At 35.2% G+C, this 21275-nt stretch overlaps 1 protein-coding gene and 1 non-coding gene across 2 annotated transcripts in view; one reads left to right on the top strand and one right to left on the bottom strand.

Annotated features, from left to right (window-relative positions):
• The window catches only part of PCOLCE2 (procollagen C-endopeptidase enhancer 2), a 61080-nt gene that overhangs the window by 6267 nt on the left and 33538 nt on the right, over nucleotides 1-21275 (bottom strand). Inside the window, exons 3-6 of the mRNA XM_006917451.3 lie at nucleotides 18810-19065; nucleotides 14138-14262; nucleotides 11245-11381; nucleotides 3353-3507 (exon numbers count right to left, since the gene is read on the bottom strand). Of these exons, the coding sequence (XP_006917513.1) occupies nucleotides 3353-3507; nucleotides 11245-11381; nucleotides 14138-14262; nucleotides 18810-19065 (673 nt within the window). The remainder of the gene's footprint in view (nucleotides 1-3352; nucleotides 3508-11244; nucleotides 11382-14137; nucleotides 14263-18809; nucleotides 19066-21275) is intronic.
• Nucleotides 4377-4495, top strand: LOC112484338. Its single transcript, XR_003048009.1, has one exon. It is a non-coding gene; the product is annotated as a 5S ribosomal RNA (ribosomal RNA).

Consider the following 21275-nt stretch of genomic DNA (forward strand, 5'->3'; position numbering starts at 1 on the left):
ATCCCTGCTCTCTTGCCCTTAAATCATCAGCTATACTCCCCTGACCCTCCTCATCCTCCTGTGGTCTCTCTAACACCTACACTCCCCAGCGTGGCACCTAGCTCTCAGCCTCCCTGTGTGTTCCTGAGGCCACCTCACTGTTGACAATCCCTCTCAGTGCTGTGGCCTCATCCTTCCCAGAGACTTTTCCTCTGCTCCATCTCATTCAGTCCTAAGCTCACATGTTCTCCTGCAAAAGTCTTTAGTCACCAATCTTTCAAATTTAGACTTCCTCATATCCAGTATAGCCTCTCCTCTCCTTAGAGTTTAGCTATTTATTTACTTTAATGACTACTTTTTTTTCCCTGTCTTTAGAGGTTCAACACATTGACCTCTCTCATTTTCACCAATCACCTTTACTTCCTTGGTTATTCCACTTAGTTTTCGTGGTCCATTATTTTAGTCATTTTCTTGACAATATCGTAAACTCTCTTTCCTTCTGTCCTTCGACCCTGTTCGAATTCTGTAGGAGCCTGTTTATCTATGTTCACACTCAGCCGAGTGCACAAACAGACCCTCATCAAAGTGACAAGCTGTTTGGCGGATCAACTCACTCTCCAATTTCCACAGCTGTGTTTCAAATTCTTTCTCATTCTCCTAACCACGCGCACCTCCACCCAGTCTTCTACCTCCCTTCTCATTCTCAGTAGGTGGCTTCACTTATTTTCTAGAGAGAACAAAGATCATAGAAGAAAATGTCGAGATCCCCACCAAACGTCTGAGTTGTCTTTATCTGTACCCTCTCTCTTGCTTTCCTCCCCTGAGAGAGAAGGATGTCCCACCTCTAGTCTAAGATCTGTCCTTCTGAGTCCTCTGGAGGCCACACCTCACCTTCATAGAAATCACTTCTTCAATTTATTCTTTTTGTCCATCAATATGTTCTCCTTTATAGGTGATTTCCCATTAGCTTTAACTTGTTCCAGACACTCAAGGCTTCTCTCCCTCCTTAGGGCCAAACTTGTGAAATGAGTTGCTGGAATTTATTGTCTCAGTTTCTTTGCCTTGTTCCACACACCCCCTCAGCCCATTCTGTCTGGCTTCTGCCTACACAACTCCACTCACACGACTTTTGCTAGGGTCTCCAGGAGCCTCCACGTCATGAAATCAAGTGGAAACATTTTAATACTTCCCTTTTTTGAAGTCTCATCAACATTTGAATTACTCACAATTCCCTTCTTAAAACATTTTCATCCATGGCTTCTATGACACATACTGCTGGCTTCCTTGCCTCTTCTTAGCTGCTGATTTTCAGTCTCCTTTGCCAGCATATCCTCCTCTTTAAAATGCTGGAGATTCTACAGATTTAATTCCAGCCCTTCTCCTTTTTTCATCCCTAATTTCTTCCTAGGTAATCTCACTCTGGATCATGATGTCAGCCATGTATATACTGATGACTCTCAAATTTAAATCTCTCTTCTGGTCTGGGGACCCATGTATAGCTATCTACACGACATCTCCACTTGAGTCTCTTACAGACACCTCAAACTCAACAAGGTCATACCCCTAAACTCAGTGCTTGACTTTGCCAAATGGTAACATTATCTCCTGTGTTTTGCAAGCCAGGGACCTGGGAAACACTCTTGATACTGCTCTGATCTCCCTACTCAAATTAATCATCAAGCCCTGTCAATATCTCCCAAGGTCCCTAGCTTGCACAAAGGTCAATACCTCTTGATGATCTCTTTATCTCTGTTATCGCACACGTAGTTCACATGGACAACCACGAGAATCTGTGGATCCTGTTGACCTCTACAATCCATTCACCTCACAGTAGCCAGAGTGATCTCCATAGTGTGAATCTAATCCTGAACTTGGCTTAAATCCATCAACAGCTTTTCCCACACTTAGAATAAAATTGAAAATACTTAGAGCACAAGGAGAGAGGTGGTAGGGACTAAAGATAAAACTACAGAGAGGCTAGAGATCAAATGTGAAGGGACTTACATACCACTTAAAGGAGCTGGGCTCCTGTGCTATCCAATATGGCAGCCACAAGCCACATGAGGCTTTTAAAATTTAAGTAAGTTAAAATTTCAGTTCCTCAGTATCATTAGCCACATTCCAAGTGTTCGGTAGTGCCTACTGTATTAGATGGCACAGGTGTAGATAATGAATTTAAGGGGGAAAAATGACATGGTCTGCTCTGTGGTGGTGGGGCATGCAGTGGGGAGGTAAGACAGAGGAAGTAAAAAATGACCCTAAGAGGTGCTGTGTGTGGGCCATGCCAGGGAAAAAAGGTAGAAAAGCAGGTTTGAGGCAGAAAACTGTGATAAAAACAAGAGTTTCCTAAATTTTCACTGAAATGTTTAGCAGTTGCAAAACTCTAGAAGATAAATTACAAACCCATGTTTGCAATTTCAGTTTAGGACTCAAGATAAAAGCTGGGGAACCACTAAACCCCATGCTTATGACCATATAGATAATTCACTGAAAAGAATAAGGCCACCAGGGTTTACTGAGATGAGCTGGAGAAATACTGCTGTAACATGAGGCAGTATACTTCCAGGCCACAAGATGGCACAATTGGGGAGTGCTCAGAAAAATCAGCCTTTTGGTAAGTGCTTGTTGTACTCAGGATGGCCCTACCCAGGGTACATACAGAAAATAGTTGGCAATACAATTGGTCTTATTTCAGTCCATTTCATATCTTAACCTTAGATCCTTCCCTTCCACTTTTTTCCCTCCTTGCATTTAGATGTTGAGATCTGAGGCCTGAAATCCCAGTGGGTGGAGCTGACAGAATGTAGAGACTAGATACAGTGACCCACTCCTGCCTCTCCACTTCTTAGACCATACCCCAGATCAGAGTTTCCCACTGGCTTCTATGATACAGTGAATATTTTTGTTTGATTTACTCCAATTTGAAAAAATAATATATTTTGTATGACACATTTTGGAGCAAAGGGGGAAAAAAAGCCCAAATACCGGTATATGTGAAAACAGGTTAGCATCAAGGCCTTAGAACTTCAACCTAAGATACTACAATTCTATGTAGTAAAAAGAAAACCATAATTTTATAATTGCCAGGAAAGAAAAATTAGTATTATAATGATCTGTGCCTATAATACAGTTCCTAGTAATTGTTAAGTGGTCATAATTTTCTTAGATGACTTTTAAAAATTATTAATTATTTTTATTCTTACATTTTATACTTTTCTTTCACTAATGGAGTTGCATTATTCTCTGACATAGGTTTTCATCTTATTTAACTTATTTTAGTTTCAAATATCTCCTTCTTATTTTTTCCTACTTCAGAAGAACTTTTCTTATACTCCTTAAGTTTGTGTATGAACTTCAAAACTGAAAAACTTACCTGTAGTTATAGGGAATGTGGTGGTAACAGGTAGTGCTGTAGTTGTAGGTAGTTTTTTTGGCCTGAATTTGTAGTGACCAATAAATCCATCTGCAGTTAAGCTTAAGTCTGAGAAAAACTGAATAAGAAGTTCATTTTTCTCAGATATAATTGGTCTAAAAGAAGAAAAACATGTTTAAGTATATATGTATATATTTCAAAGTTTAAGTGTAGAAATACACTCTAGTTGGTACTAAAATGTAGAATTTTCTAGCTTTCCATTAATTTCTGACAAAAGATTACTATTTGTTTAAACTTAAGAGCTAAAATACTTTTTAAAAAGGTGAAAGCTTTAATCTACTCAATCTTAATGCTTAATAGCTAACATTTACTGTTTGCTCAGTAAGGCACTGTTGAATTCTGTCTACACATCAATCCTATTACTATCCCCTTTTCATAGAACAGGTAACTGAAGTTCAGAGAGTTCAAGTGATTTGCCCAAGACTCTACAGCTAGTATGCAGGGGAGTCAGAATTTGAACCCAAGACCAGATGACTCTAGGGACAAGTATTTTTGAAACAAGTTATTTGAGTTAATTGGTGGTTTGACTAAAGTCCTTTTTTGAGGCATCTTCTCTCAGCCAAACCACTTCTTAGGCATCACGGACATATAAATAATTTTTTCCCACCTATCAGCTACTTTGAGTGGGAGTGGATAGAGGGGAGAGTAGATCTGTACTTGATCCAACCAGTAAGAAATACTGCAAGACCTTTTCTTACCTAAAGTTCTTATCTTCTGAGCCAAGGGATGGAGCAAACCTAAGAGTGGGCTTCATGACTTTTTCAGTTCTGGTCACGAAAGTGGCCAAGGTCATTTAAATAATGCTTCTGAGAATCAAGTCTTTAACAAAAATATTCTATCTTGCTTTTGAAAACAAATTCCATTAAATAAATACAAATAGTGTGTATGAAACACAACTGTCAACTACAATTACAAACAAATGTTACTCTTGTTTAAATGATAAAATTACAAAAAGCAGTTATTAGTCTACAGCCATGCTACCCTGAACACTCCCGATCCCGTCTGATCTTGGAAGCTAAGCAGGGTTGGGCCTGGTTAGTACTTGAATGGGAGACCACCTAGGAAGACCAGGTGCTGTAGCTATGAACAAGCACGATCCCATCTGATCTTGGAAGCTAAGCAGAGTCAGTCCTGGTTAATACTTGGATGGGAGACCACCTATGAAGACCAGGTGCTGTAGGTGTAAAAAAAAAAAAAAAAAAAAGGCAGTTATTATAAGCACCAGAGGAAACCTAAGACCCAACCAGATCAGCCTTTTAGGCTATAATGATAGTGATCATTCACTGCCTTTTCTGTGAACTAATCTTCGAAGAATACATTGGAAACTAAATTTTCTCAGAGTATTTTAGTAACAAAGACATATTTTTGTTATGTTGCTACTGAACTTTAGTAAGAATGTAACATATTGGAAACTGAATTTTCTCAAGGAAGAGTATTTTAGTAACAGTCATATTTTTGTTATGCTGCTACTAAGCTTTAGTATGAATGTGACAGAATCAAAGTGACATAAATGTATTGAGGGCCAAGTGTTGTATCTGTAAATTAATGTTACAAATCACTAGAAAGACAAGAAGAAATTTCATTTGAATCCACCCCGGGAAATCCCAAGAATGAACTAAGGATACTGTTTCATGTCTTATAGCTGGTTATGTTGTCTGACTCTACTTTGTCATCCCACAGTGTTCCTCTTCTTCAATCACTACATTCAATCACCATGTCTTGCCAATTTTGCCTCCTAATATTTCTTGATCCACATCCTCCTCTTCATCTCTGTCACCCCTCCCTACCTTTGCATTTCAAGCACCTAACCTAGTGCCCACCACATGGCTGGGATGTAATAAATGTTTTGAACTGAATTCAGTGTTATTGATACTGCATTGAACCAGACATAGGTGATGTCCCACCAAGCACAACACTTCTCCTTCTAGTCATACTTTTAACAGGGGAAAACCTCCCCAAACAGATTTTCTCATTTTCTACACTGCCCCACCCCAGAAATACTCTATGAAAAATTATCCCTCTGGTAAAAGTGTTAGTTGATGGTAGGCAGGCAGGCTATTCCAGACAAACTCCTCAGAAGTGAGTGGTGTTCAACAGCCTCCTCCATCGCCTCCCCCTCCCCGACCCCAACCACTGCCCTCAATGGTGTGTTTATCCTTTTCTTTCTTTTATCTATAGATATACCGATATATATATATATATATATGCATCACTAAATAATATATTGTATAAGTTTGCATGCTTTTAAACTTCATATAAATGAAAGGGTATGGTGTGTATTTTTGTTATTTTTTTCACCCTCAACATTATAATGGTGAGAGTCATCTACTGTTTTCACTGCTGTGTAGTGTGTGCTAAAACACAATTTAACTATTCTCTTATTCATAAACATTTGGCTGTTTACTCCTCTTCCACACCAGTTACAAACAATATTGCTGAGAACACTCTTTGTATATGTCTCGTGGTGCACGTGGGCAAACGTACCATTAGTGGGCACACTAGGAGGGTAGGATAAATGCTCTATGCTGTGTCACAGGATAGATGCTCATTTTCAACTTCATTAGATAACACCAAACCAATTGCCAAAATGGTTGTACCAATTTACACTCTTTTCAAAGACTATTCACTGTGTAGCTTTCTTCTTTTGGGAATGCCTTTCATGTCTTTTAACGATTTTTTTTCTATTTGTTATCTTTTATTAATTTTTAGGATTTCTTGATACATTTTGGAACCTAGTTCTTTGTAAAATATGTTACAAATATCCGTTTTGTGCCTTCTCTTTCCCCTCTCTTTAAGGTGAATTCTGATGAGCAGAAATTCTCGTTTGGGTTTCTCATTGAAGTCCCAATCCATCTGGTAGTTGATGTTTGTGATATTAGATATGAATGTGATCCATTTTTCCCACATGAATAAAAATTGTCCCTGCCTTATTCTGCAATAGGGCTATTCTTTACCTGCTGACCTGTGAGTTTCTGTGATGTGCCCAATCTTTGGACACATGTGGAATCTTTCTGGCCTCTTTTTGGTGTTTTCACTACTCAATTTGTCTATCTCTTTGATGAAACCACATTGTCTTAATCACAACATCTTTCTGACATGGCTACATCATGGTGAGGCAAATCCTCCTGCCAGGTTCTTCTTCTTCAGAACTGACTTAGTATCACCCCTCCCATCCCCTTTGCAATTCCATGCACATTTTAGAACCAGGCTGTCAGATTTAATGGAAAACCAATTTCGATATTTTTAATGGTACTGATTCTTCCTATTCATGAGAACAATGTATAGCTCTATTTATTTAGGTCCTTTAAAATGTCTTTTAGTAAGGTTTTATAATTTTTTCTATCAAGGCCTTGCATAGAATTTGTTAAATTTATTCTTGAGTATTTCATATATTTTTTGCTATTAAAATATCTTTTAAAAATACAAATTTTAAATTCAAGCTATTTAAGAAAAGATATTTTTAATAAATTAATGTTTTCAACAAATAAAAACATAAATCTACAAGTCATACATCTGATAATGTATAAATTTAATAGATTTTCTAAATTCAAGCCAACCTTGAATTCCTGGTCAAAAGATATTTTTATAAATTTGGCTTGCTAGTATGTTTTCTTTTAGGATTTAATTTTTTTTATCACATTCATAAGTGAGATTTGTCTTTAATATTATTTTCTCATACTGTCCTTACCTTGTTTTGTTGCCGACTTATATAAGCCTTATAAAATTAGTTGTGGCACAATCCCTATTTTTCTCTGAAAGCATCTGTGTAGTGTAGAAATTATCTGTCCGCAAACATTTGTTAGAATTCACGGAAAAAAGCAATTTGGGCCTGTTCCCCTGCATGATAACTTTTAACTATAGATCAAACTTCTTTAGTGATTATTTGGCAATTCTGGTTTTTTCTTTTTCCTGTGTCCATTTTTTTGCTTGAAAAAAAAATACATTTTCTCATCGTTGGACGCAGTGTTCTCTAGCCATTAGAACAAGCCTGTTAATTGTTTTTTCTTTTTTTGCATCCTGATTTTCCATCTTTCTGTAATTCAGTTAATCTGTCAATTATTAAAAGATGTGTTTGAAATCTACTACAAAAATGGTCTTTTAATTTTTATTCATTTTTTTGCTTTGCATATTTTTGATGTACATACAATTACTCCCTGCTTGGACCCTGAGCTTTGTCTCCTGTCCCCAAGCATGGTCTATTAAAAATGAAGTTCTAGGTCATCAAGAACTAGTACATGTCCTGATAAACTGCACTTTTTATCATTATATGGAACATTTCTAGTAATGCTTTCTGCCAAAAATCTGCTTTTTCTTGATATCAATAAAGCTATGCCAGTTTTCTTTCAATTAGCATTTGCCGCCAATATCTTTTTTATCATTTTATTCTCAAATGCTGGGTTCTTATATTTTGAAGATGTGTCTTATAAACAGTATATAACTGGATTTTGCTTTGTTATCCAGTCTGATACTCTTTGGCTTTTCATTAATGATTTGATTCATCAGCATTTATACTGATTACAGATACATCTAGAGATATTTCTACTATTTTATTTTGTGCTTTTTATTTGGCCGCATTTTTTATGTTTCTTTTTCCCTTTATTTTGGATCAAACTTTTTTTCTCATTTTATGTTTTTCCTCCAGTGTTTTGGAAATTAAAGACTATTTCTACTTTTCCTGTAAGTTACCCTAAATTTAACATCCATATTTACTTTAGCGTATTATAAAGTTTAATATCTTCACCCTGTTCTCAAATAATACAAGGACCTCAGAATCTTTCAACTCTTATGACCACTATGTGTTCAGTGTTTCTTCCTGCATCTCAGTCTTTTATCTGTGATCATTATCTTTCTCCCTGAAGAACCTAATGAAGTTTCTTTGGTTAGGGGCTTTTGGTTGTAAACTCTCTCAGCTTTTGTTTAACTGAAAAGGCCTTCATTTCACCCAAATTCACAAAAGAGAGGTTTTTCTGGGTAAATAACTCAAGCTTGACAGTTATTTTGTCTCAGCACTTTGAAGATCTTCTAAGATCTTCTAACTTCCATTGTTGCTATTGAGAAGCCGAGTATTAGGTTAATTTTCTTTCCTTTGTCATAATCTGTCTTTTCTCTCTGGCTATTTTCAACATCTTTGTTATTTAGTGGTTTTACTATAATACATGTAGAAATGGATATATTACTATATTTGTTGCTTAGGATTTATTGAGTTCTTGAATTTGATAATTGACATCTTTCATCTGTATTGGAAAAGTCTCAGCTATTATTTCTTCAAACATTAAACTCCCTACATTCTCTATTCTTTATCTGGGAACTCTTGATTAAATGTTTATTAGACACTTTCACTCTAGCCTCTGTGACTCTTAATCTATCCTTTATATTTTCCATCTGCTTGTCTCTTTGTGCTATATTCCAGGTAATTATTTCTCAGTTCCCTAATTCTTTCTGGATCTATGTCTTATCAGTTATTTACTCATGTATTAAGTTTTTTTTATATTATCATGTCTCAGTTCTAGAAATTCTATTAGGCTCTTTTCTAATCATTTCTGAAAGTCTCTTGTTTCTTATTCATACTTTTAAATAGCTGTACTTTATAGTCTCTTGATTAATGTTTCACATGAATTTAAGCATATTTATTTCACATCTGTGTCTCATAATTTTACTACATATAGCCTCTGTGGGTCTGACTATACTGTTTGTTTCTGTTGATTTTGTTTATGTTGGCTTTCCTTTGTGTTTTGTGATTCTCCTTTTTTTTTTTTGTATTGAGAACTTATGTTCCTTGAAACTTTATAGGCACTCTTAAAGCCTAAGTTAAGATGCATTCTTCCAGACAGAATTTGAGTTTTCTTTGGTCACCCTGGAGAAACTATCAAATTGGAAACTTTTTTAAACTAAATTCTTGACTGTGTTTTTTGGGAACAGTGTTTTTTGGTAGTGTAAATTGTAACCTTCAAATGCACATGTTGACTGGTTTTTTATTAGGAATACTCATCAGAGGCTACCTCTTCTTCTCTTTACCAAAAGCCAAAACCAAAACAGCCAATATTTCTTACTATTTTCTTTGGGGAAGGGAAAGGATTAGTTCAATCACATTCGTGTCACTTTCTATTAGGTCCCTTCTTTATGCCGTGGTCTGTGATCCAATCTCCTTCCTTGTTTGGACCCTGAGCTTTGTCTCCTGTCCCCAAGCATGATCTATTAAGAATGAAGTTCTAGGTCATCAAAAACTAGCACATGTCCTGAAGGAAGCTGTCACCTTCAAGTACTAGTTTCTCTCTCTGGATTTGGGCTTCTCATCATTTCTGACCTCTGAGATTTTTGCCAATTCAGCAATGCTTCAACTTTTTTATTATTAATATTTACTTAAGGAACATTGGTGTTTATTCTGAGATGGTTTTAAAAGGTAGCTTATTTTCCATATTGCTAGGAAATGAAACAAAATTATTTTTTAAAATATTTGGATATTGACAGGAGAGATATTGCAAAAATGCTAGAGCAGGACAGAGAGTCAAGAGAGTTTTTTCTTTTAATTTTGGAGAACTTAAGTTTATAGGTTATAGAGAAAGAACAAAAAAAGAAGGCAGAGGTGAAGATGGAGAAAGAGGACTACTAGGTAGAGGAAAGTTTCAAGGGACACAATGAGGAGGTTAGAAGGAGGATACAGATAAAAAAGACTGGTTTGGAATAAAGGAGGGCTCAATAATGGCCCCAAAAGATGTCTACATTCTAATCCCTGGAATTTGGGAATAGGTCATCGTATATGCAAGGGACTTTGCAGAGATGCTTAAGTTAAGAATCTTGAGGAGAGACTATCCTGGATTATCTAGGTGAGGCCTAAATGTAACCATGATTGTCCTCATAAGAGGAAGGTTTGACTCTCAGAGAGGACAAGGCAACACAATGACAGAAGCAGAGATAGGAGTTAATGTGCTTCAAAGATGGAGGAAGGGAGCCACAGCCAAGGAATGTAAGCAGCCTCTAGAAGCTGAAAAAAGGCAAGGAAATGGATTCCCCTCAGAGCTGATGACACTTTGATTTCAGCCTTGTAAAACTGATTTCAGACTTCCAACCTCCAGAAATGTAAGACGATAAATGTGTTGTTTTAAGTCACTCCGTTTATGGTAATTTGTTACAACAGCACTAGAAAAAGAATACAAGGAACACTTTCTTTAGGAATGTAGAAATGGGCCTTTCTCCAACAAATTTGGGTATAGTAATATTTAAATTATAACTAACTTGAATATGTTAAAAATTCTTAATTATTAAAGTAACACGCCCAATGTCACACAGCTAGTAAGTGGCAGAGCACTTAGCACCATAAATGTTTGCTGATAAATACACAGAACCTTTCAGGCTCACTCAGCTGAGATTTGAGTAACAATGTGATGAGGTGCCACAAGGTTCTGAAAGGTCCAGGACAGATCTCTGATTAAGTAAGCTTCCTGGTTTCCTTCTCTGGATCCTCAGTATTCAGGCCCCTGCGTATTTTCTTAGAATTTTCCCCATTCTACTGTGATGCTGAACTTCACCTTTGCAGGGCAGTGATATATCCAGGAAACTGACGCAGTATCTGCCCCTGGGGCATCACCAACTCGGCTTCTGTTTATCTCTTCGGCTGTTGAGGCCTCTCTACAGTTGGTAATGTTGCCTTACTTTCTGGGTTGACTACTCTTCGTTTTGGTGCTGTATGGAACTCCACCGTCATGGAACCCAAGAATTTGTGAACAAAACAACAATAACATAAAGTCTTCCCCAAAATAAGATATAACTGGGCAATTTAATAGGAAAAGTCTTGGACCACCAAAATATTATGAAATAAAACAGGTGCTACTTACGCAGGTGGACTATCACCACAATACTTTCCAATTCTTTTAGCATCATTGACTTCTCCACCATTAAACACAGCCACATAATCATATCGGCAGTAGTTATCGCGCTCAACATCAAACTTCTCAAACTTTAATTCTATAAGCTTTAGTGAAAGCACAACATTAGAAGCATCAAAATATCATTGCTGAATAACCTCAATGGAATTCCTTCTCTTCCCAGATTTATAGGGTACCATGATTTTCCTTTGTAAAAATGTATTGTTTAAATTATTTGTTTTTGTTTTTATATTTCTTCTGTGATATTTGTATTTCTTGTAGTATTCTTTGCTTTAATTTTTAATCATCTCAAAAGATCATCTCAACCCCAGATGAACCCTAGCCTAGTTAGGATCTTAAACTTAGGAGCTCTGTTCACTTACATCTAAGAAAGTATGGAAACACTATGTAACCCTGGCAACCTACATTGAGACCATAATTGGGTATGTGTTGGAGTGGAAAGAGGGACTACCTACCAACTTCATTCTTCTTTAGAAGAAAACTAATAGAAATTAAAAAGTATCATCTAAGATGTCCCCTATATTAGTGTGTGTCAGAGTGTGGTGTACGTGTGTTTGGGTGGGTGAGATGGTAGAGTTGTTGCCGTTTTGAGGGAAGGAAACTGATAGTCCCATCACATGTAAAGGAGTCAAATTCTTTTTGACTAGGGGCTCAGGGAAGTGGGCTTGTAGTGTCTTCTTGATTTATGTCTGAAGAATGTGCCTAGCACAGCCGATTGGTAATGTGGTTGATTTTTAAAGAGGCTTCATAAAAGCATGATACACAAAGTCGATGTCAGAGTTCTGAAGTATTTCTTAAATTTTTTTTGCACTAGTACCAATAGTAGAGACCTAAATTATTCAAGTTAATAGGAAGTTTTGGTTTAATAGGCACTCATTCCCCTGTACAAGCAGATTTGTTCCAGAGCACTTCCAATGTGTGAATCAAAGTAAATTGTACTGTGTTCATAAATACCCATGGCTCCCAGACATCTGGTCCCCACTCTTGTGGGGCAGCAGGTGGGCTGGCAACCCTTCCTACTCTTAGGGATGATAATGGTCATTAATTCCTGTGAAGTCAGGCATGTAGTTACCAACCAAAGAAGACTCAGACACAGCAATCTGGATGAAGATGATAATGGCAACAGCATCATAGAGGGACCAAAGGTAAATTTTGGCTTTGAACATAACTGCCACATATCTACATAGTTACCCACCTTTAAAAAAGTCAAAAACAGTGATGGGTGAATAATGTCTTATTCATACTTAGCATTGCTTTAAATTGTATTAAAATATTTCCACTTTGTGTCTAGTAACTTCTCACCAGTTAGTAATAAAATGCCTTCCAGGGTATTAAAAAATTGGCTGAACTTTCTCTAATTAGAGATTAGTCACATAACAATTTTTGTAGACAAGACAAATAAATAAATAGGAGGGCAAAAGAGAAAGCTATGATTAAAAAATAATGAAGGTAAGTATGTAGTAGAAGAAAATGCCCTTAGATTTGCAAAGAAATTTAGGACTATTCTCATTATATTTTTCTTTTTTGGCCAGAGCTTCCAGTGATTTCACATACTACAACAATGATTAAAAACTCAATTGGCTGAAGCCAAAAATCATGTTAATAAAATAAAACCCAAATTTAAATTTAAATAATCAAAGAAAAAGACAATGAAAAAAAGATGCTGAATTGTAATCTCTTCAGTATAATTAAGCTGAAATTATTTAGTCTAATATGTATGCAATTGTCACAGAGAAAGATGACCAATACGATCTCAAGAACTACATAATAGTTTGTTTGAGAAATGTAATTTTTAAATGTTATTTTAAATTATAAAATGTTCAATAGATTTATAGACTCGTTCATTAATACATTAAACGACCATGTTTTTCTTCTAAAAAATAAAAGTTTTGGAATTATGATCAAAGTGCCTACATGCATGTGGATGTGCATTCTAATCATTAAGTTGCATAGTATATTTGCCTAATTTTCCATTAAAAATGAATTTATGGCAAATAGTATTTGTCTAAGTGATACAAAAGATCAGATTAGAAACTTTTTAAAGAACAATATCACAATGCTCACCATAGAGTGTTTGATTAAAGTCTATAGTGTTTGTAATAATAAGAATTTTTTAAAGTTATCTTCAAAAGTCCATAAAGTAGGCTTGGTCTAGTTCTATGCTAAGTTCTGTCCTGCAATTAATATCTGAAAGTGGTTCTCAGAAAGGGTAAAAAATTCATATAACCACAAACTAATAAATACTGGAAAACTAGACCTTCTCTGTTGATTGTTTTAGAGCAACGAATAAAGTTATTTGTGGGGAAGCTGCACAATTTTATTTTCAAAAACAACCAAAAGAAACCACAAAGCATGCTAGCTTTCACATCAGACCACTTGTTCTTTGAAGAGAAGACATGGCGTGCTTGCATTGGTTTTGTCAAAGTGAAGCAGTAAGGCTGTTTTCAATCTGGTGACTAGGATAGCTAATATGAGGACATATGATGGGTTTGCTATGTGAACAAATGGTAACCTGAAACACACATGTACTTGGGGATTTTTATCTTCTCACAATTAGTCACTGCTGCTTATAACATCTTCCAAATCACATGGGATTTGCTTACCATTTGTAATTCAAAACTTGTTTTGAAAACTGCAGTTATATAATAGGAAACTGAATCTATGACTTTGCAAGTTAAATAACTTGCAAAGGCAATTTTAATCTAGGTCTTCATATGGAGAAATACCTGTGTTCAGCAGAGCCTTCTTTGCCCTGCATCTACAGCTCTTGAGAGCTGGGCCCCTCACAGTGTCTAGACAATTCACACAACCATACTTTCTTAGTATTTTCAGGGAATCTCACCTGATTTTTTGGAGCTACAATATGCCACACACAAGTGACTCCTGCAGGGTAATCACGGTCTGGCCAGTTGGGGGTTTTAAAAGAGCCGGAAGGTCTTTCAAGGCGTCCTCCACAATATTGATCTCCTGAAGTTATTAAATATTAAAAAAAAAAGTCCAAGTTTATATCCTCATATAAGTTATGGCAATGTGACCATGAGGAGATTAGGAATTTAGAATATCAGATAGATAGTACAGTAAATAAAGGCAATGGCAGAAGTTCTTAAATTTTCTCTTAAAAATGGTCACACTCTCCTCAATACACACACACACACACACACACACACACACACACACACACACAGTGAGTGATCTTTGTTACTTGACACATCACATCAGCAACAAGAGAGTAAAGGAATGGAGTCAGGGCCATAGCTTCTTTTCTTTCTTTCATTTTTGGAGAAGACAAAACATTTGGATGTGCATCAGAAATCACGTAGGCTCTACAAATTACATAGATTTTAAGAACCCTCTAGGCAGGTGTGTTAATAAACAGGGTTAAAATCCATGCCCATGGACATTTGAATTAGTTGGTATAGAAAACTTTCATTACCAGAAAATTTTATGTTTGACATCTTTAAACATTTTTAAGAATAATCTGTTTGTAAAAACAATACGTTTTAAAAATTTCAACAATATAGAAAAGCGTAACGAAGTAAAAAAATTACCCCAAATACCACCTCCTAAATCTAACCACAGTTAATATTTAATAAACATCATTTCAGACATCATCACTATGCATGTGTTGATGGACTGACAGTAATAATTTTAGAAAGATATTTTAGCACATAGTTCTAAATTTAATTTTTCTTGGATTTAACTAACAAAGAAAAACTGAGTTGAAAATAAAGGAATTAATATAATAAAATATTTCTTTGACACAGAAGATAATCATTCTTAAAAGAAATCTCTAAAATTAAGAAGATGTATTTTAAAAACTGAGGTTGGAAAAATGTCTAAAATTTTTTATTCACGCAACATTTCGAGCACATACAAGGTAAATAGAAAAATATAACTTCTACCCAGTTTCAACAATTATCATCACTCTACTATTCTTTTTATGAATACTGCTACCTAATCCCCACCACCTGCTCTTTTATTAACAAATTTAGGAGAGATAAATTCATATACTCTGAAATGCACAAAACTTAGTGGTAAAATTTTGAAAAATTAGTATATCTATGTAAGCCACACTCTCATGATGATATAGAACCATTTTCCACAAAATTCCTGTATCCCTTCCCAGTCAGTCTGCTGACTCTCCACACTACTTTTCTGAGCAATTATACATTAGATTAGTTTTATTCTAGATCTTTATATAAATGAAATCATTTAGTATGTATTCTTCTGTGTCTGGATTCTCCTGCTTATTAGCACAATGTATGAGATTCATTTGCATTGCTGTATTGGTAATCTGTTCCTTTACATTGCTGAGTAGTATTCTAGTGTATGCAAACACAATTTGTTTACCTATTCTCCTGTTGATATTCACTTAGATATTTCCAGTTTCCATTATTGGGTGAATAAAGCCAAGTGAACATTTTTGTACAAATTTCTTTGTAGAATGTATTTTCACTTTTCTTGCATAAATACCCAGAAATGCAATTCTTAGGCCAAGAGTGGATGTAGACATTTAATCTCATATAAAACTACTGAAAAAATTTTCCCAAGTAGTATAAGTACTTTGGTTGCATTACATGCTTGCCATCATTTGATGTTTTAGCCAATCTGGTGGGTATGTAATGGTATCCCAATGTGGTTTTAATTTGTATTTCCCTGTTAATTAATGATACTGAGTAGTTTTTCATGTACTTATTAGTCATTCAGATAACTTCCTTTGTGAAGTGTCTGTTCAATTGTTGGTCCATTTTTATATTTATTGCAATCTTTATATTTTTATTGTTAAGTTTATAAGTTTTTGTTTATTTTGAATAAAAGTCCTTTATTAGATATTTCTGTGAACATTTTCTCCCATTCTATAGGTTGCCTATTGATCTTTGTAACAATGTCTTTTTATAAGTATTGGTTTTAATTTTAATGAAGTTTGCATGATACATATTTTTCCATCCTTTTACATTCAATTTTGATTTTACATTTCAAGTGTTTTCTTGTAGATCACAGTGCTGGCCTTTGCTTTTTAACCCATTCTAATAATCCTCTGCATTTAATGTATTTATTGAAATGCTTGGATTTAGTGTGTCATTTTCTATTTTGTTCTATTTGTTTCACCTTTCTTTTGTTCCATCTGTTCTTCTTTTCCTGCCTTCTTTGGGTTAGTTGAATAATGTTAGTATTCTAATTTAATATTTTCCCTTTTAGCTCTAACTCTTGCATTTTTAATGGTTACTTTAGGGATTACACCTTAAATTTATCACAATCTCACAATATGCCTAGAGTTAATATTGTATTTCTTCGTGTATTTTATATGTGTGTATATATACATCGGTATAGTTTCCATTTACCTCTCCATCCTTTGTTCTATTGTTGCCATATATATATATTCTACACATTATATATACTATATGTTATATATGTGTGTGTGTGTGTGTATATATATATTCCATACACTATATATATTCCACACACACACACATATATATATAATGTATGGTGTGTATATATATACATATACTATACATTCTACAATACAGTGTTAAATTTTTTTTTGTTTTGAACAGAAATAAGAAATTAAGAGAAAATAAAATAATATATAGTCCTTTATATTTACCATTTCCAGTGGCCTTCAATCTTTCCATTACCTTTGTGTTACCCTGTAGAGCCATTTCCCTTCAACCTGAGGAAATTCCTTCAGTATTTCTTGTGATACAAGTATTTATTTGAAAATGTCTTTACTTTACTTTCTTTTCTGAAGATTGGATATAGAATTCTGAATTGACAATTTTATTCCAGCACTTTAAAAATGCTGTTCCACTGCCTTCCAGCCTCTATTGTTTTTGATTAAAAGAATGCTGTCATTCATACCATCTTTTCCCTTGTATGTAATTTGGTTTTATGATTGATTTTAAGGTTTTCTCTTTGTCTTTAGATTTCTGTAATTTAATTTTGATGTGCCTAGGTATGGCTTCATTTTTATTTATGTTGTTTGTGGTTTGTTGATCTTGGTCTATAAATTGATGCTCTTCACTAAATTTTGGTAGCTTTAAGCCATTATTTCTTCAGGTACTTTTTCTGCACTATTATCACTCTCTTATTCTTCTCAGACCCAAATTACACATTAGACCACTTGATATAATTGCCTCACTAGTTTGGGGGGCTCTTTTTCTTTACATTTTTACTCTTGGTTCTTCAAATTAGATCATTTCTAATCAAATTCACTGACTCTCTTTTACTATCTCCAATCTGCCTGTAAGCCCATCAGGTAAACTTTAAACTTTGAAATTCTGTATCTTTCAGGTCTAAAATTACCATTTTATTCTTTTTTTATAGTTTCTTTCTGTTTCTCTTCTGAGATTCGCAATCTATTATACATATATTTCCATTTATGTTCTTAAACGTATTTATAATAGCTGCTTTAAAGTGCTTGTCTGCTAATTACAACATCTAAATTGCTTTGGGGTCGGTTTTTATTGACTGCTTTTTTCTTGAATATAGACACACTTTTCTTGTGTCATCACGTGATTGGATTCTGGACATTATGAATGATACATTATAGAGACTCTAGATTCTGTTGTGTTCCTATGAAAAATTATTTTTGTTCAAGCAGGCATTTAACTTGGCTAGATCCAAGTTCAGAATATGTCTCTCTAGCAGTGGGCAGTAGCTGTAATATCTGTCAGTTCTTTCATCTTCCAGCTGATGCTTTCATGCAAGTCCAATTGAGCTCTTCCGCACATATGCAGAATTTAGCTGCCAGCTAAAGATTAGATTTTTGGTAGATTTTATATGTATATTTTGTGCTTCAATTCCTCTGTAGCTCCCAGCCAGAATTTCTTCTCAAATATTCTGGCTGCTCTGTCAGACCCAGATTCTGTCAGACTCAGATTCTGTCCTCTGATATCTCAAAGCAGTAATGTTGCTCTACAGCCCAAAGCAAGAGCAGATTCGGGAGTGTCATCAGGCAAAAGGTTGCAAACCTAACAGATCTTACCTCTGCAGTTATCTTTCAAGGGTAGAGATTTCTATCTTTGGGTTACTCACATATACTGACATGAAAATATCCCAACACGCAGTGTGAAGCGAAAAGAAAAAGTTTTGAAACAATATGAATGCATGATCCCACTAATACTTTTTAAAAGCTAATGTAAAAGTACATACATATAAATAAGTACACATAGAAAGGTATGGCACTTATTTCTAGGAGAGGACTGCAATGGGATGAAGGGGTATGTTTCTATATCTGAATGTGTATATATGTATGCAAACTTCACATTTTTACTCTATGAATTTCTATTTTGAATTTTTACAAGAATATATATGAGATTTTTTTTTAAAAGATTGATTTTTTTTAAATGATCTTTTGGTGGTTTGGTGGCATTTATTAGCTAAGAACTTCTCTTAAACCTTAAAGGAGTAAATCCATATAAAGTGCCTAGAACAGTGTCTGACACATAGTAGGCATTCAATAACTGTGAGCTATCCTTATTGCTGCTTTTGCCATAATGTGAAAACAATACCTCTTTCATTTGGTTCAGCGGCAGAGAACATGGCCATGAAGCCATTCCCAGCTGTGTTGGCATCGGAAATCATCTGCACCATCATCTTGTTGCCACTGGACACAAGGGCTCCAGGCCGGAACGTCCCACAGAAGCGTCCAATACGCTGACCATTGGCATGGCCATTGTACACATCCACAAAGTCATAGCGGCACAGGTTGTCACTCTCGAGGTCTATGAATCGGAAATTAAGAACGACTACTTTTCCCTTGGGAACCTGCCAAGAAAAAGGCCAATTGGAAAACCATGTCATGAAAACAATGTCTAAGGCTTCACAAGTAGCTGAGTACTAAAGAAATGATCTAATTTGAAGAACAGATAAAAGTTTAATATCCAACATGATGCTTTTTCTTCCCTTAAATCTGCACTAAGCTAGAAAAGGCATTCCTAAAAAAATATATAACTATTCTGACAAATTCCAAAATTCTCTAGGGCACACAATGTTATTCTTAAGTAGTTTATCTCAACAAAGCTTCAAAATGTTGGATCAATTTTATTAATTGATAAGTCACTGCTTACAAAGAATACCAGTCCTGACTAGACCTTAGCACAGATTTTCATATTCTAAAACACCAAGTCATCCAGGGATACTGTTTGGCAAAGAAGCATTTGAAATGTCACTTCTCATAAATAATACAATCGGATAATCTCAATATATTGAATATTTCTAACAAGTTAAAACTGAAGGGATTATTTGGCAATTGTGCAGCTAATTTATAGATAATTCACTTTGGATCCTGAAAAATACAGACCAGAAAAATACAGACCAACTACGTATACTGATTACATGAATTGAGTAATTGTTGAATCACCTCTTTTCAAAGTCACCGAATTTTTCATTGTTTGTTTTCTAGATGAAAAATTTATTTACAGGTAACCTTGAAACATAATGCACTGATGAAAAAGATGACTTTTCACTTTCTCTTAAGACTTGTTTTACCATAATTTCCTCCATATAATTCTTATGATGTGTCCCTCCTTGTTCTCTGAACAGGTAGAAAAAAATGGCTGCAAAAGTATTTGGAAGAATTCTTACAAAAGCCCCATTTCCTTCCCAGTTCACACCATCTTTTAATTTCTTTGTTCAAGTTGTTTAGTCATAAAGTCTCAATGAAATTAATCTCACATTTTCAACTAGATGAGGTCCCCATTCAATAGCATAAGAATTCCATTCTGTAAAAATTATGGATGAAAAAGTCAGTGATTTAAAAAAAAACATAACCCACAAGCAACACTGGTTGGTTTATATTCACCTTAATTAACTATCTCAGACTCAAGAGTCAATAGATGCTTTAACATAAATATGGCTTCCCCATGTTGGTCAGTTCAGTGCCATAATTTTTTTCTCTATGATAAAAGGAAGTGTTTCAGTGCAACCATCTTTTGTGTCAAACATATACACATTCCAACATAGAAATTTTAATGGAGTAGTCACAAGAAGGTAAAGATTTTGGCTTGGTCATGGTTTCATTCTAATTGCTATCTTAATGGTGTGAATTTCAGAATGTCCAAAGCCATGGTCTAAGAAGCCGATGGCAGAAAATGGCAATTTAATTTTTAAACATTCTCACTGAGATACCTGTTATAGAACTTCCTTGGTTTTTGTTGTTTTGTTGCATGCAATCTCCATTTATCCCATGATCAGAAAATTGTCAAAATGTGATCCCATGTTACCTTAAATATAAGCAAGCTCTCTATGAGTTGTAGAAAAATTCCCAGCTAAGGAAAACATTTTGAACTAAATTAATTTAATTTGTGCTGTCCTTGGATGAATAATGACTATTTGTATAAATGCATTGATAAACATTACGGAGGGTAGTTCAAACCTATGAGAATATCCACAGAGTGAGTAGATGAAAAAAAGGGATGAAGTCTAAGGATAGAGCCCTGGGGCAATCCAATGTCATCAGTTCCTCAAGATGAAGTCAAACCACCACAGAGACTGAGTCAGTAGGTAGAAGGCAATCAGAGCAGTGGGGTGCCCAGAAGCCAAGTGAATAGAGTGTGTCCAGGAGAAAGAACTGGTAGGTTGAATCAAGAGGAAGATGAGGATTTGTTAGGTCAGTGGTGACTCTAACAAAGCTGTTTTTGTGGAGCAGTAGGGACAAAGCCTGATAAGAGAAGAATAAGGATCTGAGAAAAAATACAGTGAGAGAAACTGGTGATAATGAATATAAATAAGCTTTTCAAGAAGTTTTGCTGGGAGGATGAAGAGAGTAATATGAGGGTTGCTGGAAGGGGAAGTGAGGTCAAGGCAGGATTTTACAATGGGCTATATTAAGGCATGTTTGCATGCCAATAGGAATAATTCTGTAGAGAGGGCAAAACTGATGAAGTAGAAGAGAAGGAGAATTACTGGAAAAATGAGCAAGAAAGGGGAGATTTGATCTGAGGCACAGACAGAGGAGGCAGCCTTACATAACAGTA

The sequence above is a fragment of the Pteropus alecto genome, unplaced genomic scaffold (genome assembly GCF_000325575.1).
Source record: "Pteropus alecto unplaced genomic scaffold, ASM32557v1 scaffold75, whole genome shotgun sequence".
NCBI lineage: Eukaryota > Metazoa > Chordata > Mammalia > Chiroptera > Pteropodidae > Pteropus > Pteropus alecto.